The sequence below is a fragment of the Podarcis vaucheri genome (genome assembly GCF_965113315.1).
Source record: "Podarcis vaucheri genome assembly, chromosome: 11".
Taxonomy (NCBI): Eukaryota; Metazoa; Chordata; class Lepidosauria; order Squamata; family Lacertidae; genus Podarcis; species Podarcis vaucheri.
Window position 1 is genome coordinate 34,454,305 of NC_138749.1, and position 23,183 is coordinate 34,477,487.

The 23,183-nt window shown below is 42.6% G+C and overlaps 1 protein-coding gene and 1 long non-coding RNA gene across 2 annotated transcripts in view; one reads left to right on the forward strand and one right to left on the reverse strand.

Annotated features, from left to right (window-relative positions):
* Positions 1 to 16,837: 16,837 nt before the first annotated feature.
* On the reverse strand, positions 16,838 to 17,789 carry LOC309514721. The gene is made up of 2 exons (XR_014212121.1): positions 17,650 to 17,789; positions 16,838 to 16,943 (listed from the first exon to the last, which is right to left on the reverse strand). It is a non-coding gene; the product is annotated as an uncharacterized lncRNA (long non-coding RNA).
* A 115-nt stretch (positions 17,790 to 17,904) lies between these two features.
* RASA1 (RAS p21 protein activator 1) overlaps positions 17,905 to 23,183 on the forward strand; it is a 63,503-nt gene continuing 58,224 nt past the window's right edge. The window contains exon 1 of the mRNA XM_082191885.1: positions 17,905 to 18,333. Within this exon, the coding sequence (XP_082048011.1) occupies positions 17,909 to 18,333 (425 nt within the window). The 5' untranslated portion in view covers positions 17,905 to 17,908. The remainder of the gene's footprint in view (positions 18,334 to 23,183) is intronic.

Consider the following 23,183-nt stretch of genomic DNA (forward strand, 5'->3'; position numbering starts at 1 on the left):
ATTTACAGTACAATCCTATGCATGTCTGTTCAGATGCAAGCCCCACTGAGCTCATTAAGTAAAGGGGTATAAGACTGCAGCTGAGCATATCTAATATTATTACATTTCTATCCCCCCTTCTAAGGAGCACAGGGTGGTGTGTGTGGCTCTCTTCCTTCCCATTTTATTCATGCAACAACCCTGTTAGGCTGAAAGACAAGGCCACCCAATCAGCTTCATGGCTGAGTGGAGATTTGAACCCTGGTCTCCCAGGTCCCAATCCAATACTCTAACCACTACACCATCAGCATCCACTTTGCAGGACAGCATATGTCTTTTATGGCCCAGTGCAAGTGTAGTCAACATGATGTCCTGGGGATGTTGTGGACACAAACTCCCATTGTCCCTGACCATTGCTCATGCTGGCTCTGTTGCTGGGCGGGTGGGAGTCCACAATATCTGGAGGGCATGACATAGGCCACCCCTGGCTCACTGAAACATGGGATAGTTAGCACTAGTTTGGGTCTTCACCCTGCCGGGTATGCAGTGTGATGTACATTCGAAATGATTGGAACAGGTTAAAAACAAACAACCTGCCCATTAAACAGTATTAGATATACTTGTTCTGGTGCTTTTTGTTGTAATGCAACAAGTCTTGCAATAAGGTACCTGAATTGATGGGGTGTGAGTGTGTGATATATGGGGAAATCCTTAGTGTTCCCCATGGGGAAATCCTTGGTGTAATAAAAGCCTTCACGCCCCTGAAGAAAAATATAAGCAGTTGTTCCAAAAGAATGAATAAGACTGCAACTTTTCATACACTTGCCTGGGAGGAAGCCCAGTTTAAATGAATGGGGTTTTCTGCTGAATAGACATGTTTAACGCTGTAATATAAGTCACACTATTTGTGCTTTTAAGTTTAGAGATTAAAGGGCTCAAATACCTTCCCACTTAGCTAGACATTGTTGTCCGCTTTTCCCTCAAATCATTCAAATGCAGTATTTGATTCCTGCCCCCTCTCCAAATCCTTGGAGATTTATTCATCAGGAAAGGTCATGAACAAGTACAATGCACACTTCCACAATTTTCTAAGACAGAACCTTTCACCTAGAAACACACTTCAGCAGGAAGCATATGGATTTTCTCGGTCGATTTTCTACACACAATACCAAGTTGGTCAGATAACAGCAAAAACGGGTGGGGTGAGGAGCTTATGGAACACTTTGTTTCTGCCCATAACAAGATAAGTATATCATTTAAAACAAAATATCCTAGTTGGTGCCTATAAATGCTTATTTATCCGTCTGGTCGTATTTGTGAACAAAATTTCCTCTTGCAAGTTTGTGTGCACCCAGTGGAACTCCTATGGTAGGAGTCAATGGATTTGTTTGCATTTCTCTAAGATACAGTCTCACCAAGCGCTACTGCAGTAACCCAAAATGTTACTGAAAAACTAGGGGGGGGGGAGAGCCAGTTCATACCTATTAAATAAATAAGTATAATTGAACTCAATGGGCCTTACTTCTAGGTAAGTGTGTATAGAATTATGGCCTAAGCATCCAAACTCAGAGCAGCTGTTGCTCAACATGAAAAGTAATATGTTAGCAAATGGTTCAGTACCTGGAAAATGACACCTTTTACACTGAAAACGATCCACAAAGATTAGGCCTAGCTCTGATAGAAACCCACAACAGCACCTATACAGCAGTCTGGAAATATAATACGAAGTATTTTCAGACGCGGTACACCACATCCCTTTTTTTTCTCCTTTACAGGTCTATTTTTCTCAGAAGATAAGAAAACAGTGCTTTGTACTCCAGCGAAGGAAAAAGGCTTGGTCAGTCTGCCGCAGACCAAAGAACAGAAGCATTTCCTTGCTAGATCAAATGATTGTTGTGACTCATTCAGTCCTGCAGGCAGGCTGGGATCCTGCACACGTTCACCTGGGACTTGCTACTGAACCTAGTGAGGGGTAGGGATCCAGAAGGTTGAGATGGAAGGAGTGAAGATTATGAGGAGGCTGGGGGTGGGTGATGTCACAGTACTTTCTTCTTTTAACTTATAGCAAAAGGTGCTTTGGATAATGAGAGGAAGGAAAACTACATGCAGCTGGAAGCAAGTTTCCCTCACATTTTAAAAGAGTGTTTTTTAGATTTTTTGGCAACCAAAGAAATACATGAATTGAAAAACTCATGTCATGTGGTGTGGCTCAGTTTCTAAATAAGAGATATGGAGTCTGAAAATAATATTTGGGTCCTCTGAAAGGGAAGCTCATTCCCTGCCCATAGATGTGCAGAGAATAATTGATTTTTTTTTTTTTAGAGAAGACAATGGCACTCTGCAGATGTGTAATGGCACGCTTTCCTAAATAAGTGATGTACAAGTCCTACTGTGATGAAAACAGCAATGTTAAAAATAGCAATCCTACCAAGTCAAAATGTTACCGGCCATCACTGCACATATGTATATTCTGAGATGTGCCCATCATCTTTAAAACGGTTAAGAGTCACCCTTTCAGCATATCCTTAGATTGATGTCAAAGTCTGGTGCCTGCACTTCTTAGAAAATTCAAAATATTCTCACCTTCAAACTGAATGTTATCACTCAATCTAGCAGCAGCAGCGATCACATTATTTCTGCTTCTTTAAGTGCAGGCATGAACCGAATAAAAAACTATTTTTCTCCCTCCTGCTGTGAAGGCTGAAGCTGCTAAAAGTTTCTGAACAGCCTCAGAGTTATCTAGCTCTGAAGTGCTCATCCGTCCTAAAGACAGTATTTTAACATGGTGATAGGATGAGCTCTTTCCGTGCAAAAATCCTTTAGAAACACATCTTTTGTATGATTGCCATTTGTTGCAAGTGGCAGAAGTGAGGCAATGAATATTTAAATTTGTGGGGAAATCTTCTGAAACTTGAAAATTGAATGTTTCTGCATCAATTTGATGGCTCACTTTGCTGCTTTAAAGCAAATAATTTGGAGATGCTGATTTTCCTGGCTACTGTCCTGTTTTGCAAACTTTCATCGGATCTAAGCATCCTAAGTACCAGAACTGCAATCAGAGTCCTTTTTCCCCCCTCAGGGGGGTGGAACTTCACTTTTTCTGACTGTTTTCATCAGCATCTTAAGAGTTCAATTCATTTACAGTAGTACCTCGGGTTACAGACACTTCAGGTTACAGACTTCGCTAACCCAGAAATAGTACCTTGGGTTAAGAACTTTGCTTCAGGATGAGAACAGAAATCGTGCTCCAGCAGCACAGCAGCAGTGGGAGGCCCCCATTAGCTAAAGTGGTGCTTCAGGTTAAGAACAGTTTCAGGTTAAGAACGGACTTCCAGAACAAATTGAGTTCTTAACCCGAGGTACCACTCTATTATTGCAGAAGCCGTGGCCAAAATACATTAAAATAATATATATATTTTTAAAATCCACCCTCTCAAAGAGGCCACAGATTGTTAGTAAGGGGTCAAAGAGGTTAAAGAGGAAAGTTTTTGCCTAGTGCCTAAATATATATAATGATATATAATGACTCGTGAGTGGGTGTAAAGCCAAAGTCACTGTCACCAAAACCCTATGTTCCCATGACATATTTATTTTACTTAACAAGAATTAATTCTACATGCCCATTTAATATTTTCAATTTTTTAGCTAGGTTGCAAACTTCTTGGGACAGAGACATGCCCCCTTTTGTTGTTACACTAGAAAGCTTGAGGCACATCGATTGTGCTATGCAAATAACAATAATAACTTGGATTAGACTGCCTAAACATTGCAGCATCGCTACATGTCTGGAAACAAAGTTCCACCTGCAATAAATATAATATGTAAAAGGTGAGTGGTGGAGAAGGAGAATCAAACGACAAGCCCACACTGGAAATGTCACCACAGATGAGGGATGAAGACCAGCAGAACAATTGAAAAGACAAAACAGCAACATATCATTCATATGACAAATATAATGACAATCATTTGTTATCTTTCAGCTGGAGAGGATAGTAACCTGGAAGGAAATGCATTGTAGTCCTGTGACCTAGAATTCATCTTTCTTTCTTTCTTTCTTTCTTTCTTTCTTTCTTTCTTTCTTTCTTTCTTAGCCTACAGATGTTTCTAGGCTACCTGGGGAAAAACTAGTTTGCTTTACATTTAAAGTTGATTTCTATGTCATTGTTCATGCCTTAACCATTGTCAATCAACTTGCTGGAAAAGTCCAGGAACTACAGTTCAGACATCTTATGAAAATAACTATTTCCTTCAGAAAAGAATGGTATGTAGCCATGTAGGATAAGGCTATCAGTGGCTGCTAGTCACAATGGCTGTGTTCTACCTCCACTGCCAGAGGCAGGAAGCCTCTGAATACCAGTTGCTGGTACAGTGATACCTCGGCTGTTGAACGCAATCCATTCCAGAAGACTGCTCGACTTCCGAAACGTTCGACAACGAGGCGCAATGGGTGGTTGGCAAATTCCATTGAGAAAATGGAGAAACGCACCTTGGAAGCTGTTCGACAATGGAAGCATTCACTTCTGGGTTTTGGCATTCGGCTTCTGAATCGTTCGGCTTCTGAGACGCTCGAAAACCAAGGTTCTGCTGTAATCACAAGTTGGGATAGGGCCATAGCTATCAACTTTTCCCTTTTCGTGTGAGGAATCCTATTCGGAATAAGGGAATGTCCCTTTAAAAAAGGGGAAAGTTGACAGCTATGGATAGGGCCCTTGCACTCAGGTCATGTTTGATGGCTTCCCAAAGGCATCTGGTTGGCTACTTCAAGATCAGTATTCTGGACCATGTGGGCCATGAGCCTGATCTAGCAGGAGCTTTCTATTTGTAAACAGCACCAAAAGGCAGCGATTAGAGAGGTCCATTTTGCAGATGACACATTTCCTACACAGAAAAAAAGGAATGTGGTATCCAAGCAGCACATTCTCCCTCTTTCTGTCATAAACCCTGGGCAATGCCACACCCTCCAACATTTCTCTGATACAAATAGGGACGTCCCATTCCATAATGATAAGTTTACTATTTACAGTATATCCCACACATCTTATTGGGTTGCCCCAGCACTCTGGACAGCTTCCAACACATATGAAAAGATAATAAAACATTAAACATTAAAAAGAATACCTTCCCTATACAGGATTGCCTTCAGACAGCTCAAGGGTTGGATAAATCCATACCCTCCAACATTTCTCCAATGAAAATAGGGACAACCTAAGGAAAAGCAGGACATTCTGGGATCAAATAAGAAACAGGGATGGCTTCTCTGGCTCAGGAACGTCCCTGGAAAATAGGGACACTTGGAGAGCCTGCAGTGTTCAAAGTGGGGCAGGGTGAGACGCCATCCTGGCTTCTTTTCAGGCAGACCTAAAACAATCCATCTTCTTTTCAGCAGTCACAGTCTAATTTGGCTTGATTTGAAGCACAACCAACCTATTTCCTTCCCCACAACTCCCATCTCAAATGCTGCGAGTGTTCACCAGGCAACACAGCGTCATTGCGTTCTGAATCTTCCCGTTAACCATTGGCTAATTCTACTGGAAATAAAACAATGTGGCCAGGCTGTGTCACATGCTGAGTATTCCTAGATATTACAGCAAGGAGGGGGAGAACTCGCCATAGGGATGTCCTTTTCAGAGTCATCTCCTTGGTTAATTTTAAATATGACGTGCCTCAAATCTCCATACGGAGAGGAAAGTGGGAATCTATGAGCGTATATGAGAGTTTTACCTTTGAACATGTTTGTTTTGTCTTGTCAGCATTGGGGATCTAGAGAGAAGATGACTGAAATCAGATAACCTCTGCTCCAAATAATATTTTGACTATTTGATTAGCAAGGGTGCATAAGATTCCCCACACCTGAACATCTTGGGAGGTTCAGGGCCTCATTTGGAAGAGGTTCTGCATGCAGGGTCTGCTGTGGTGAATGGATCACCCTTGTTGAATCAGAGCTAATCTCCTTAAAATCTTGAATTTCCAAACATACACAAAAGCAAGCACATGATTGAACTTTGATGCACAAAATAGACTTCTGTGGCAAGAAGGTGCATGTAATAGAACACAGCTTTGTCTAGTGACAGACTTAAATTTACTGTCATGTTATTTGCTTGTACACATATTAAATAAGAATGTTTTGAATGAATATTAGTGTGGAACACTGACTAGCATATAGTAGATGTCATCTACCTGAAATGAAGAGAACAGTCTTTACGAATTAAAACTAATAGTCATTTAAGTGTATCATCAGGTCAAGAAAAGACTAGGATTTCTCTAGCTAATGCTGTTTTCTGGATGTCACTTCTCATAAGGCTTACTGAGAATGAGGTAATTTCCCCCTGATTTCATCCTCTTTTAAAGCAGCGATCGTTGTCTTCGAACTCCCAGGTGAATAAACTTTAGTAGCAAGGTATCGTGCATCATGACTCCTGCTTTTAAGCCGCTGTTTAATTCATGACTTTGCTATTACTCTTTTAAATATACATTTCCTCAAAGCAACCGCTTTCATTAATAATAGAAAAATCCCTGCCCGTAATATACTTCATTTTTATGCAGCAAAGTTATCATGGTTGACATTCTCTGATGTCCTTTACCCAGATGTTTCTATTTACATATTCTGAGGTAGTGAAGCCTAACTGGCAATATTTGCTGGTCATTTTTAAAGGATACCATGAATTTAGAATGTGATCTCATAGAGGACATTTCGTCAAAAACAATCTTTGACCAATAGCGTGTCCTTTCCTGGTTGCCTTTTCATTTCCCCTATTTCTCATTCTTCCATCGAAGGCTGTGTATACACTCCTGTTTATTCTGCATCCAGTGCCCTCCCATCACTGGTTTGAGAAGTGGAGTACATGCAATATAGATACATCTAACTCCATTCTCTAGCCACCTTGTAGAACCTTTTCTAAATCAAGCACTCTTTTGAAAGGTCCTCAGATGGGGCTCCCCTAACATCATTACTGTATCATTATCATCAATACCATCATTATCATAATCATTATTTGCAATTTTAACCAAGAAAGGGCAAGGATGCTTGATCCAAAATATAAATCTCAACATGTACAACAGTGGTAGTAAGATGTAGCTCTCCACATGTTGTGGGACTCCAACTCCCATCAGTCAGGGATGATAAGAACTGTAGTCCTGGAACATCTCAAGGGTCACAGGTTCCTCACTCCTGCTGTTTTGCATCATAAAATCCATCATTTAAGACAATTTTCAAGCAGCGTAAGTTTTACTCTTCTTTCCACTTCCCAGAAGACACTTGTTTATACAAAATCTTATTGCATCCCTCCGTAAGGATGTTCGAATCTTAAATGTCTCATTTCATTTCTTATGTATCATTTCCCCCCATCCAGTGAGTTACTGAGAATGAAATTTCAAACTGTGCAAGTGTCATGAGTGATAGACCCGAGGCTCAAAGTACACCTATTATGATATTACCAATTGTCACCTCATTGTCTTGCAGGGAGAGTGAGAAAGGCAGGATGTGAATTTAATGCCTAAGGCTCCTTTTCTTTTTCATTTCCGTGAACAGGGAATTTGTATGACTCTTACACCATCCTCATGATTACTGCTCTTGGACACAGGGAGGGAGAAAAGACTGGTGTTTTACAAGATGGGACATAACCTGTCAACTATAAAAAGCTACCATTAACTATAAAGATATGCCTAAAAATGTTTCAATAATTGATATCTAGCTTCTTGAATTTATTAAAATATGAGCACTTTTTTTTTTTTGCTTGGGCCAGTGAATTGTTGCAGATCAGAAACTATCTCCTCTAAAACTGTCTAAATTTGCTACGTATTTCATTTATGTACTTGCCTTTGAAAGACTACGTCAGAGTAAAAGTTAGGAAACAATCTATATTATATAACCAAATACAATTGATATCAGTGGGATGCGGACTGTACCCTGATGTCACAATCCAGAGATCACTTCACCTAAGTTGCTACTTCAGCCCACAGTCCTGAGAATCACCATCACCACTTTGGGCTAGCGTTCAAACAGTTTTCAGTTTGTGGGATACATGGCTGGAAAATGCTTACCTCCAGTTTTAGGGAGGGGGAACCAAAACCCAAAAGGCATCCGCCTGCAATTGGTTCCTTCGAAAATATCCCAGTCTTTTTTTGTATTTAGATGTATCATCTGCACTGTATAATGTTCTTTTCAAAAGCTTGCTTAAGTAGTGTTAGCAATTGTTTCTTAAATGCATGCAAGTGGCTTGTGGAGAAACCAGGAATCCACTTTTATGGTGAAATGAAGGTCATGCCCGCAACTTGAGTCTCTTTAAGATACATGATTCAACATTTCATTGTCTTAATTTCGTCTATCCTGCACATTCTACTGCCATTTCCTCATTTTTTATCCTGAATGAATGGAGGGAGGGGAGAGAACATGTGCAAAAATCTGTTTGGTACAAAGGCCAGAAGTCTGTATTTTTAGGACCAGAAATAGCAGAATGGTCACATGTGTATAGTGTAGTGTGATTAAACCAGTAGTCAAGGAATTGTGCTTACACCCTGGAGACTTCAGTAAGAATCTTTTCCCACTTGAGCATTGAGAACACCAGGGACACAGCATATAACCAGGCTCTGTTTTCTTGGGATGGAGATTATAGGAGAATTATGGTGAGATAAGGTTTATTTACATAGGTGAAGCATAGGATGGGGGTTCACAGTGCGAATTCCAACAGATATTGCTCCCTAGCAGACTTCTTGGGGACCCCACCCCACCAAAAAAGCCCATAGCATTGGTATCTCAAAGAAAAGACATCAAGGCTCTGTCAAATTTCATTCCAGGATTGTCAGACTATTGTTCTCTTTAACACTGAGATACTTAAGTGATATCTCCCGCAGCTAGGGGAGGAGGGAATGAAGGAAAGCATGTCCCTTTCCGGAAGGATTTCCAATAGCTTCAATAGCAACAAATCACCTACTTTGCAAAGCAGGGCTGTGGAGTCTCTCTCTCTCTCTCTCTCTCTCTCTCTCTCTGTCTCTCTCTCTCTCTCTCTCTCTCTCTCTCTCTCTCACACACACACACACACAACCAGAGACTGCAGGGTTGGGGCAGGAAGCTGCTTGAGATATCTGTCAGGCCAATACCTCTAATATACAACAGTACTGTACCATTACCTTGGCATCAACTTTCCATCTGTAAAGTGGGAATAGGGATGAGCCATCTTACAGGAATGCTATAAGGATTAATAAGATGTGGAATTTTGTTCTCCAATAAGGAATAAGAATCAGGGTAAAAGTATGTAAGTTTTACTACTATAATGAAGGGTGGGTGGAAGGAGCAATAGAAAGGCTGTTTCCATCTCTTTTGTTTCCTTTCCACTTTTCACCATGCGCCTCCAGCAGTGGGGTTTTGTTGGTTTGCTTTTTGGTTTTTTTTATAACTACCCCACCACCCCTCCAAAGCAAAAGAAGATGAATAGCGATCAGCACCAGCTGCACCTGCCCCATGTAACAGTAACCGGAGACTCCAAATCTCTTCTAGGAAGTGGTCTGAAGTTCTCTACCTGGTCCAGTTTTGGACCGTGCTTGACTTGCTCTTAGTGGCATTCCTTTCACAGCCATAAATGAAGAGTGAAGTGTTTTTGGAGTATCTCAATGCCACTTTTGTCATTTATACATAATGAACAGCAATACATAATGTGGTAATGTTTATATTTTCAAGGGATTTTATAACTTGCATAAGTATTTTGATAAAACACCGAATTCTGAATGCAAATGGAAGGATGCAATAGGCCCAAGCTGGCAAAGTCAGAAATCCAAGATGAAACACGAAGTATGTTTTTGGAATTGCAATTTAAATGTCAAGCGTAATTAATGTTATTTTTAAATGGTGAGACAGTTGCCTGCTATTAAAAGATTGTGCTGCCTCTGTGAGGTGCCAGTGAATTAGACACCATTTGAATCTCTCCTGTCTTTAATCAGTACAAAGGAATGTTGGGTCACAACGCTTCGAAACAAAACACATTTGGCATCAGCTTTGTATCACAGCTCCCCATTTTGAGAAGACCTTCAGAAAGGGAGGAGGCGAGGGAGGGGAAAACAAAAGGTTTGGAGCTGTTCAGCTGAGAGAAAAATTGAGCAAAAGGAAACATCACAGAGTTATATAAAACTATGCATGGCATGGGAAAAGTGGATAGAGAAACAAGCTTCCCCCACTATCATAATATTAGAACTTGCGGACATTTATGAAGCTGGATGTTGGAAGATTCAGGACAGACAAATTAAAGGACTTCTTCACACAGCACATAGACTATGGAATTCCCTCCCCAAAGAAGTGATGGCCACCAATGAATGGCTTTAAAAATGATTGGACAAATTCATGGAGGTTAAGGCTACCAATGGCTGCTAAGGACAAGCTGAACCATTGGCTGGATCCAGCAGGTTGTTCTTGCTTTTAAAGTTGAGAGAAGTGGTAGTTGCTGGAATTATCTGTGCAGAACTTCTCCGGGAGCAAAACATATCAAGCTGATACAAGTCCAAGATTGTTTAAGAAGCAACATGTTTTGTTGTTCCCTCTCTAGAGAGCTCAGCCACACTTCAGTAGAACAGAAAACAGTGATGAGTGAGACAAATACAGGGTGGCATGGGTAATGATTCCTTCTTACAGCCATACTCTGGTCAATACAGTGGTACCTTGGGTTAAGTACTTAATTCGTTCCGGAGGTCCATACTTAACCTGAAACTGTTCTTAACCTGAAGCACCACTTTAGCTAATGGGGCCTCCTGCTGCCGCCGAGCTGCCAGAGCACGAGTTCTGTTCTCATCCTGAAGCAAAGTTCTTAACCTGAAGCACTATTTCTGGGTTAGCGGAGTCTGTAACCTGAAGCGTATGTAACCTGAAGCGTATGTAACCTGAGGTACCACTGTATGCCTCGTCTGGCTGCTTGCTCCTCTTTGGGGAACTTGTGTGTTCCTGGAAACACAGACGGGAACACTCTAACACAAATGGCTGTAGCCAGTCTGGCCCACGAAATCGCAACTTCATGTGGGAGATAGGAAGTGAGAGAGGTAGGATACAGCGAAACATGAAGGAATCTAAATGGAGGACCAAACATTGTATTGAATGAAAAAGCGGAACTGGGGAGTCGAGCTAGTGCTATGTTTAGATATTATGGAGAAAGAGGTCAAATGTTGCTGCTATTTGATGGATTTTTAAAGATGTGTACAATTTCAAAATTCATTCTTCGTTCACACTGCACTTTAGGAATTATTTTATACTGAAAAACATAGAATTGGGCATCAAATTAAAGAGAAAAATTGATGATGAATAATGGCAAATGTGGCTGTTACATACCAAAAACACTCAACCAGTCTATCAGATACCATTATATCTGCATGCATAGAAGTGTGTAGGGTGGAAAGAGCTTTTTGCAAAAGTATAATAAATGTTCCCACATGTCTCTTTATTTTCTGTTAATTGCTGTAATTTGACTCGTTCACAGATTTTCCTCCCCCTCTAGGAAACATGCACCATCTGCCCCGTTAGTCTGTTTTCTTGATATCATGCCCATTTAAGCCTTCCCAGTTTCTGTCTATTTTAAGTAAAACACTCATTAAGGACAGTCACAGCTGCAACAGAATGGCATTTGAAAGGAAGTATTCTCCTTTAACTTGTATGCCAAGAAAATAAGAATATCACCTTTGTCTGATAATTAAACTTCTCTTCTCTCCTGAATCTTATCTACCTTTATTTGTATTGCCCTGCATCCTACATAAGGTAAGCAACCACAAGTCCTTTAAAGCTTTTTTTTTTTTAATGGCAATAACAAGAAGCACATAAGGTATAGCGTAGTATTTGAATGCTTTATATTACCTTTAGAAGGCTGCAGATTTAAAAGACCCTTTTTATTTGCAGATTCCTGATATGGGAATACATATAGGTATTTCTGATTTGTTTTTCTTTGACAGTGCAAGCAAAGCTCTATACCATGGGTATGCAAACTAAGGCCCGGGGGCCGGATCCAGCCCAATCACCTTCTAAATCCGGCCCGCAGACCGTCCAGGGAATCAGTGTGTTTTTACATGAGTAGAATGTGTCTTTTTATTTAAAATGCATCTCTGGGTTATTTGTGGGGCATGGGAATTCGTTCATCCCCCCAAAAAAAAATATATAGTCTGGCCCCCCACAGTCTGAGGGACAGTGGACCGGCCCCCTGCTGAAAAAGTTTGCTGAACCCTGCTCTGTACAGTACTATATCCCAAACTCCTTTTGATCCCCCCCCTCACTTTCAAAAGCAGTGTGTTATTTGACATGGGGGAAGACTTTTAAGAGAACTCTAAGGCAGATGGACCAAGCTACAGTTATTTGGATCCTAGCCAATAGACTTGTGCATACTTGTTGAAGTTAATGCATGTATTTGTCATAATGTTAAGGAAATCATTTTATATTGTTTCAGTTTTCGAACAGCAGTATTCCAGCATAACCTACGTACCGGCATTTATTTTGCAAATTGCTGTGTTCATTGTATTTTTAGTGGTACATTCTCTTACTTTTCCAAAGTTCTCCCTGTAAAGTTTGTATTTAAAAGCTCATGGTATATTGTACCTTAAAATAGCATCTCATGAAGAATTCATTTCTTGCTATACAGTATTTTTACACTACCTGAATTGAGTCAAGCACTCTACATTATATATTGGAAGTCATGTGACAACAGCCATTTTGGATCTCTAGAGAACGGTAAATGGACCACAACTTAACTGTAACATAATTAATAACATCTCACAAGTGTTTAGTGCTTTGAAAGTTTAATGGTACCGTAGGGGTATGATTAAATATAATGGTATGTGCATTAATATTTTACACGCAACCAAAGGAAGAATCAAGAAAAACAAGCCTACAGGCAAATAATGCATCTTTGTAAATCAGAGTGGTTATATTGCTAACAATCAACGTACGGCTTAATAGGCAATATATTTTACTCATTCTAACAGCAGTTCTCAGAGCAGAATGGGCAAACAACCTTAGTGTTAGTGACCACTGCCCCCACCCAAAAAACCCCAAAAAATGAAAAGTAGGGAAAACACACGCACATATATATATATACATATATACATATATATCGTATGTATAGTGTGCATATCTTATATTTTACATATGTGTGTGTGTATGTATATATATGTGTGTGTGTGTTTTCCCTACTTTTCATTTTTGGGTTTTTTTGGGTGTATATATGTATGTGTGTGTGTGTGTGTTTGTATATATATATATGTATGTATATGCAGGTTTTGGTGTCTTCGGGTGTCTTCCCGTGTAAGAGTCGGGGTGTCTGTGCGGCGTTTCGACGAGGTCTCACTCGTCATCTTCAGGCTGGTGCTTTCGGCTTCTTGTTACTGGAACAAGAAGCCGAAAGCACCAGCCTGAAGATGACGAGTGAGACCTCGTCGAAACGTCGCACAGACACCCCGACTCTTACACGGGAAGACACCAAAACCTGCATTCCTGTACCCGTGAAAATCTACGAAAGCATGTATGTATATGTATATATATATATATATATATATATATGTGTGTGTGTGTGTGTGTGTGTGTATATATATATATATATATATATATATATATATATATATATATATATATTCTCATGTGGAAAGCCAATGTAGCATTACACATGGCATGGAACATAAGTCTGCAACTTTTTAATTCATGCTCTGAGAAGAGATTTTATGTCGCTGATAGATGTGTGTGTGATATGGGCATGGACACATACCAAGCCTGTATCAGCATTTAACAGTATTTTCCAACACACCCATCTACCGTATCCCCAAGTTATCTTTTACACTCCGCTGAATTTCAAAGGAGTGGAGAAGAGCTGCTACAGGAAAATGTCTTGATGAGTGACAATGTTAGGTGCCATGCTCATGGTCTTTTTGGTGTCAGATGAAGAAGACATGTTTCTACGACCAAGCCTTTCAAACTTCTGCTTTTCATCTGGGTCTCTCAATCTTATGTAAACATCCAAGCTTATGCCACTTTGTTTTGTATTGCATTTTAAATTTGTACTTTTGGGGTACTCTACGTGACACCCATGGGTAACATGCTACCTTCAGATACCCTTTAGTGTTTGTTTGTTTTAACCTTGAGTAGCTTTGGGTTGATTGGAATGTGGAATGAAGGCATCAAGCGACCCCATTCGCCTTCTCCCAGAATGCCCTGGGGCTCTATGTAGGCTCAGTATTCTTCATTGGAAACAAAGAAGGCGGAAAAACTGGTGCATGGTCCTTGACATTCAGTTCCCTGCTGAAACCCTTCACAAAGGGAAATGGTTCCTGTTGCTGAATGGCAAGTTTGGAGGAGAGGAAGAAGGGTACTTTGACTATTGGGAGAAGGAATTATTTTCCTGGATGTTTCTTTTTAGGATGTGTATTACCTGCTTTTTTGACTTTGCTGGTTTGGGTTGAGGGTAGTTTACCTTTTGTTTGTTTCGGGGCTGTTACGGACATGTGTGTTTTGTGTTGCATGCTTTTTGGGGAGAGTGAGCATCACCAGTTTTCTTCTGTAAAACACACATTTTGTGGTACCCACAATGGTTTCCAAATGTGCCCCTGGGCCCAGAAAAGCTTGCAGACCCCTGTTGCTATGTATTTTTTAAATTTTTGTGACCTATGGTATAATATTGGGCTACCATATACATTATAGAGTGAACATTTTTGTTTTATATTAGGTGGTGCTGGGTTTGTTGGAAAGAAAAGTGCGGCCAGCCAGTTAATATTTTACTTATTTAAAATATTTGTTAAACTGTTTTTCATCATAACAGGCTTTGCTGTGTGAATCAATAAATCATATTTTGCAACCAGGCTAAAGTTGGGAAGAAAGAGAGAAATGAGTTGGGTTGGTGCAAATTGGCTGATTGGAGAGGGGTAGGTGGCACTGGCAGTTTGGACATATCGGTGGTCCTGCACCATGCTGACCTTCCCATTACCTGGCTCCTCTCCTTTGCGGTAAGTGGCAGCAACATGACTGCCAGAAAGTTGCAGCTCCATCCCACTGGGCGAGCCACTTCTGAACAACTCCATTAAGCCAAAGCAGATAATAACCAAAACAGTTTTAACTACAGTGAAATGTTAAGGATCAGCGAAAACCTGGGGGAAACGGTGTACTTTAGGCATGTGGTGAAATGACATCACTGTGGCACCAATCTTGTCATTTGGGAGGCAATTCCATAAATGAGGTGCAAGAGCAGAAAAAAATGACTTACTTGGTGCCACAGGATGTACCCTTTAGTAGACTGTGGCAGAACCAAGGGGGGCGGTGAATCAGTAAATAAATGTATCCACACTGTTGCCTGCCTGCCGATACCATACCTTTGCAGTTTACATAGTGTTTCTAAAATACATATTTTTTGATTCCTTTAAATTGCCTTAGGGGAAATAACTGAAAATGAAGACAGACACAATACCATCACCACTGTACTCAGGAAAAAAAACCACAGTATTCATTCAAATGCTGTATATGTAACAATACCCTCTTCTTTTTAATGTGTGAACTCTGTTGAGACTGAATAAACATAGTAAATACCAACTTGTGTTGCATAATTTTTGCAGTGTAACCAGAATACTGGATGAATTTGAAATTTGCCAACCTACGAATTTTATTTGCCTGATCCTCCTTCCTGCAAAATCTGCTACTGCTCTTATAAATTGACAGTTATTTTGTTTACTAAGCAGGGCAACAGTTAATCTACTGCGACATCTGTCATAAAATCTAACACTATCTAGGTCAGACAGCATCTAACACATCAAAAGGAGACGGGAAAGAAAGAAGCATGTTGCTGTATTGTGACTGTCCAGCTTCTTCAGTTGCCCTTTCTTTTAGCACTACAGTTTGCATGTGTGGACACTGGCCCATGCTTTTCTTTATACAACTGTACTAGTTATGTACTTAGGAGGCCGGAGTAGAAAAAAAATAAACGTGTTTGAAGTCACAATATTTCCCTTGCAATGTTGAATATTACATGTAATGTTTCAAGGTGCTGTATATCAACAAAGCTATAAGGACTCAGATTATGAGTCTACTGCGCTACCGGTGCAGAATAAACTGCATATTTATCCATCTGCAAACACACACAGATAGAATTTTCAGAGTACAAATTTCATCCCCGTGCTTGTACCAAAACACTAATATGCCAGGCGTTTTCAACTCAGTACTTTTCCTCCGTTCATGTAAATTTACAAATAACCATCAAATTAACCCAAATGGAGAAAATAATTCATCTTCTAGGTACAAGAACAAGTTCTACAGTGCTTCAGATTTGTGTCTCCCTCCATTATTTCTCAATTTTCTTTGCTCATGCCCAATTAACTTTTTAATTGTTATACGAAGTCATAATTTAATCCTGAGTATAACGCAGGTTTTGTTATTCTTGTTAAGCTTTAACGTTTCCTATAAAATATTCTTTTCTTGTGCAATTATTCCAATAGACCAAAAATCTAATCTCCCAACCCTGCCCTATTTTGAAGAGTTGCATGTTTGGCAGTTCTGTTTGCGGTTTTGGAATCATATTCCTCTTTCTTTATTTATCTATGCACAAAATATATTGAGGAAATGCCATTGCTTAGCAATGACAGGGTGCTTCTGGAATGAAATACCACTTTCCACCCCAATTTGCTGATCATAAATATGAATTAAAAATTCAAGGTGTGGCATTTGGAGTAGTTTCTGGGTCAGGCTATCCAGCCAAGAGTAGAGATAAAAGAAAAGAAGGCCTTTAAATACTTTCAGTCTGAAGATACATGAATGAAATAAGCATCATAAAACAGCGCCCAGTGCAAATCAACCTCAAGAATACTATTTGAGAGCACTAATTAAATCTAGTAAACAATAATGCTAGGTAATAGCACAATGGCCATCTAAACTCCAATAAAGTTATTTATTCATGGATGTTGATGTATAACGATAGACTCGGAGGCACTTGAGACGATATCGGTTCGAATACTTGGAGATGCTGTTGACTTTCCTAGCAGCAAAAAAAAGAAAACAACGCACAGTAAGAAAAGAATCTTGTGATATCTTTTTTTAAAAAAAGAGTTTGAAAAACAACAACAGTGGGACGCAGTTTTGCGTACTCTAGTCTGCTTCATGCATCCATGTGCTGGCGGGCTCGACTCCATGAAAGCTGATGCCTACAAAGTCTTTTTTCAGGCTGCAACTACTACTGCCAGCAAGTTTAAATGGGAGCAAACCCCTCTGGGCGCAACAGGAGTGAACTTCGGCATAGACGCGCGCAGAGGGTCGCGCAGCCGAGTCCCTCCGCCTCTTTCGCAAACGTGTGCTGAGTTCCGGGGCCGTCAAGGAGCCCTGGCAGCACTGCAATGTGTGTGTGTGTGTCATAAGAACAGGCACCACCCTCGGTCGCCCTCCTGGCACACAAGGCAGAGCGCGAGGGAAGAAGAGAGCGCTACCTTGCCGAGCCGCCTCCTTCCAAAGAGCCTTCGCTTGCGGAAAGCGGCCAGCACCTTCACTGGAGGGACAGGCGCGCATGCGCTTTCCGAAGAGGCGGCGGCGGCGGCCGTGAGGAGGGGGGAGTTAGCGGGTGGGGGGTAAAGCGAGACGGCGGCGGCGACAGTGGCAGCCGAGGAACAAGGGAGGCGCTGCCCCCGCCCACCGGGCGAGCGCGTGCGAAGCCGTTCAGGAGGGGACGAAACGCCGCGCCGGGTGTTTACCTCAGCGCACCAGGACTGACTGAGCGGGCGGCGAGGTCTTTGGGCGGGCGCTCCCATTGTTCGCATTCAGCGCCTCAAGAGGCGGCGGCGGCGGCTTTTCCTGAAGCTCCTCCCCGCGGAGGTAGCAGGAGGCCGTTGGTCCGTCGTCCGCCCCCCCCTCCCGCCGCCTCTCTCCCCCTCTGTCCCTTTGTCGCCTCCTCCCGGCCGCGCGCTGCCTCAGCAGCAGGGGCGGGGAAGGGGTGGGGCGAGCCGGAGCAGCATGATGGCGGCGGCCGAAGCGGGTGGCGAAGAGGGCGGCTCGGGAGCGGCCGGAGAGCCCAGCGGGCATTGCCCTCCCGCCGCCGCCTCTCGGAGCAACAAGAGCGCCGCCGCCGCCGCTTTCCTGGGCAGCAGCTCGGGCCCAAGCGGCGCCTGCCCCGCGGCGTCGCTCCCCTCGGTGGGCTCCAGGCCTGCCCCTCCTGCGGAGATGTCCAAGGGCCTGTCTCCGCCGGCGGCCATCCCGCTCCTGGAGGGCGGCGGCGGCGGGAGTACCGCTGCCGGCGGTTTCCCTCCGCTGCCGCCGCCCCCGCAGCCGCCGCTTCCGGCCGGAGGGCTGAGCACAGTGGACGAAGGCGACTCGCTGGACGGGCCCGAGTACGAGGAGGAGGAGGTGGCCATCCCGCTGAACGCGCCCCCCACGAACCAGTGAGTAGCGCCTTCTTCTTCTCCTTCTTCGCCTCTCTCTCTTTTCCCCAACCCGATCCCCTTTCTCTCTCTCTCCCCCCCCCCCAAATCCCAGGAATGGGGATCCGGCGGATTCAGCCCCGGCACCGCACCCAGTTGTGAAGTCGGCGTTGGTGCGTGTGTGTCAAACTCCGGGCAACTCCTGAAAGTTTCCCTGTTGCGCCCGCCTCTTTTCCTCCTCCCGCATCCCCTTCGAAGCAGCCTCCTCGGTTGGCTTAGTCAGCTGCCTGCTTTCTGCTTGGAAAAACTGAGAACTTGGGACTAAAAAAACCCTTTCCCTTCTCCCTAAAATAAATGCTAATAATCGACTCGCCACCAAATATGGAGGCTGTCCTTCAGAGCCCTCGAAAGCAGTGCTTTTCTGCTTGAAAAAATGAAAAGGTGCCAGTACTCGCCATGAAGTTGTTACAGTAAGTGCCAGATTTCTAACCAGTGCTTTTTTTCTAGGAAAAAAGGCTACTGTATTCCATACCCTTGAGTACCCCTAGAAAAAAGGCACTGCTCAAAAGTGCCCCTAAGTGCACATTTCCCAAAAGCGTGGCCATATTTTTCACAACCATTTTCTCTTGTTCGATTATCTTCATCCCCGCTCCCCATGCCAGACACATCTTTAATCTTCACCCTTTTCCGTTTCTTTTTACCTTGCCAGGTACAGTGGTACCTTGGTTCCGAAACGGCTTAGTTGTCGAACAAATCAGCTCCTGAACGCCGCAAACCCGGAAGTAAGTGTTCCGGTTTGTGAACGTTTTTCAGTAGCCAAACCTACAGCCAATAGGAAGCTGTGCCTTGGTTTTCTAACAGTTTCGGGAACCAAGGTACCACTGTACCTTGGTTTTCTAACAGTCGAACCAAGGTACCACTGTACTCCTTTATTTGCAGCTATAGAAAATATTCATACCCTTCTATCCTTTAGTACATAGGAAGGTGCTTCTGCTTAGGAGCAAGTTACCATGGCTTCCTGGCTTTCTAAGCCCTATCTGGAGATGCTAGCAATTGAATTGCTAGCATCTCCAGATAGGACCTCCTGCACACAAAGCATTGTCATTGAGCTTCCTAGTTACGGCAGAGAGAGCCTCTTTGCAGATGCTTATATATGTTAGAAGAAGAAGTTGTAGCTATCAAAATTCCTAATTTGACATAACTGTCAGAGGTAAAGGAATGCTGTCATATTTTGTATTTCTGTGGTCACCCTTTTTGCTTTCTCTGAATGTCCTTTTAAAAGGCATTAAAAATAGTGCTGATGCCATTGGCACAGACTATCATGACACAGCTTGTCTTTTTAGACACTTTTTACTCAGATAAAAGCTGAAGTCCACAATATATACATAGGGGGAGGGTGTTTGAAAATAAATGAAAGGGAAATATCAACATACAGTGGTACCTCAGATTACAGATGCTTCAGGTTACAGACGCTTCAGGTTACAGACACCGCTAACCCAGAAATAGTACCTTGGGTTAAGAACTTTGCTTTAGGATGAGAACAGAAATCGCGTGGCAGCGGGAGGCCCCATTAGCTAAAGTGGTGCTTCAGGTTAAGAACAGTTTCAGGTTAAGAACGGACCTCCGGAACGAATTAAGTTCTTAACCCAAGGTACCACTGTACTTCAAGAAATTCTAAATATGCACACTGAAGATACATTTTGTATGGGTTAGTTTTAACACCCTACAATAAGTCTTTGACCAGTTCTTCCGAATCCACAGGTGGGTTGCAGCAAAGCTATTCCTGCCATTTAACCCTCAGCCAAGCCTCCTCACATTGGCCTGGTCTTCTCCAGCCTTGCTCTCACCTTCCCACTCCCTGGTGGGAACATACTGTTTAGCTTGGAAGGGGGCTATTCATCTTATTTCTGTAATTTCACTGAATCACAGAGATTTGTGAGAGCAGTGGCAGTCTTTGAGCTTTAAAATTTCAGCAGTGCCCCGTGTGATGTCTAAATTTGGCACCACTCACACACTCCAACACACAAACACTCCAGTCTGGAAAGGAATTCCTGTTTCTACCGTTGTATTGCTGGATTTCTTGAGGAATTTACTCCAGTAGTAAGGCTTCTTGGGTTCAACCATGGCAGGGCTTTTCTTTTTACTCCCATGTTAAAGTGCATGAATAGGGATTGTACTGTTGCCACTTGCAACCCAATTCTTCCTGTGCTCTTCTTTGGGAGTAACTTCCCCTGGGTTCAGCCATGGACGGAGCTTTACTCTCAAGTAAGTGTGCACAAGACTGCAGTTTAATATTCAGTACTGATTTGGAATGCAATTTAGTTTTATTTAATTGCTTTTTTAAAGGAATTGTAAAATGCCAAGATTTTGCAAACTAAAAGGAATAAACTTTCTTTTTTTGGAAGTACAACTATATGTTACTTTAGTGTGGGAGAATCTGAAGAGTAGTTTCTTCAAACATCGTCATCCTACAAAGGGGCAACAGAAAACAGCTGCTGCCTCTATTGGGCTCTGGGGATGATGAATTTTTCCAAGAATTTTTGTTCATTTTTATTTCAGCAGGTTGCCATTAGAAGGGGGCAAGAGCACAGAGGGGTGAATTAAAGTGTAGAGAGGGTGACACAAGCTGGAAGAAAGGGAGCAGAGTGAAAAGGAATGTGAGATGAAGACAGAAAGGTATTACTAGCAAGTTAAAGTAGAATAAGGTGAGAAAAAGAATGGGTAGAAATGCAAGAAGGAAGGGAGAGAAAAGGGCAGCAGCGAGTCACAGAAATGGAAAGGAGGTGGTGAAAGTTATAGGAAGTGATAGAAAGGCATAGATGGTGATGATGGCCTGCCCTCTTGCTCAGTTTCAACCACAAGCTTCACTGAAGAGAAAACCACCGGAAATCAAAGAGGATACAACTAATAAAAGAGTTCAAAAGTTTTACCAATAATACATGAAATAATGGTTCACTTGTATTGAAAAAATATTATTCCAATGCTGTTTTTTGTTGTATCTAATATATGGTGAGGCGCTAACACTGTTAAGTTTAAATCAACAGTGGGTCCCATGCTCCTGGTTGGGAATCGGCCTGGACTGGTTGGAGACCACTGCCTTACATTATTCAGAAGGATGTTTAAAATATGTAACAGTCATAGTAATACAGACTTACAGTAGAATAGAGATTTCAGTATGTTTTAGGCTGCAATCCTACTTATGTGGAAGGACGTCTCATCTCATTAAATTTGTTGGGATATGTTTCTGAGAAAAGGTGCATAAGATCAGTCTGTACATGAATTATTTTAATGCCAGCAGACAAGCATTTGATTTTATGAGTCTTCTTGCTCTTTCCAAGATTCACAGGGTAAATTGATTTTCATATGTTTTTCTTCATAGAGTTGTAGCTATAGAAAAGGTTAGTGCTGGTATGCAAAATCTGACTTTTTTTAAGGGGAAAAAGTTGTTTGGAGTAAGTAGGAACCTTATCTACTCATAACCCTTGCCAAAAATTGTGGCTGCCAATTCATCCCTGTCTTCTTTCCCGTCTTGGAAGATGGAGATTACTCAACTGCAACCGTGGAAGCTCTGCCTTGCTATTGTAGAGGGTGGGGAAGAGAAGCAGTGAGCATTCTGGTTTCAGTAACTGCTTGCCGAAGTCCCTAAAGGCTCCACCATGGAGCAGTGACTGAAGATGCCCCACTACCTTTCTTTCAGCTGAAGAATGTATGCTTTAGCCCATGGGTAGGCAGACTAATGCCTGGGGTCTAGATTCGGCCCAATCGCCTTCTAAATGCGGCCCGTGGACAGTCTGGGAATCAGTGTGTTTTTACATGAGTAGAATGCGTCCTTTTATTTAAAATGCATCTCTGGGTTATTTGTGGGGAATAGGAATTCGTTCATTATTATTTTTTCCAAAATATAATCCAGCCCCCCACAAGGTCTGAGGGACAGTGGACCGGCCCCCTGCTGAAAAAGTTTGCTAACCCCTGCTTTAGCCAGTGGTATGCTGCTGTATTTAGAGTGCTGACAAGCAATAACTGAAGAACCTTCTGTTTCACTTTCCATGTGTCTGATGTCAGCACGCCCTCCAATGGCCCTGAACGCATTTTTGAGAGGGTGTGTGACCAGGCAGCTTCCCCACAGTCTACTTCATTGGAGCCTGGCTCTTGCCCAGCCACAGCTCTGCTCCCAGGCCAGTCTGACCCAGGGGCGGAGTGTAGGAGAGGCAGCATAAGCTGTGTTGCCTCTCTCCTGTACAGGGCTGTTGTGCGTGTCCAGCCACAGCTCTGCTCCTGGGTCAGGTCTGACCTGAGAGAAGGAGGAGAGTCGCAGCAGCATTGCAGCCCCTTTCCTCGGCTGGGCAGTGCCACATGAGGATGCTGCCGTGGCGCAAAAAATTGTGGGCGCCCAGCCCCTTCATGGGGAATGTTGTGGGGGCTGGAGCACCCAGGGCACGCCCACATCCAATGCCTATGGTAGTAGGTGATTCTGTGGCAATCAGGAGGGCAGTCTGGCTGGAGTAGGCTCTGGTGACATTTTTGCCTGTCCTTTTTGCTCTGTTTTACCGGTATATCCCATGGGGTGCTTAGTGGTAGTGGTAGATTGCCCTTTGTGGTGTGGGGGAAAACAATCTGCATTTTTCCGCAAAGAGACAGGAGTGCAGTTCTATATACTGTACTGTCGTTTACTGCATAGAGGAAGTCTGCTAACTAGTTTTCTGTGTTCTTTTCCTGCTGTCACTTCTGGTAGCATTTTGCTACAATCTGTACAGTGGTGCCCCGCAAGACGAATGCCTCGCAAGACGAAAAACTCGCTAGATGAAAGGGTTTTGCGGTTTTTGAGCTGCTTCGCAAGACAAATTTCCCTATGGGCTTGCTTCGCAAGACGA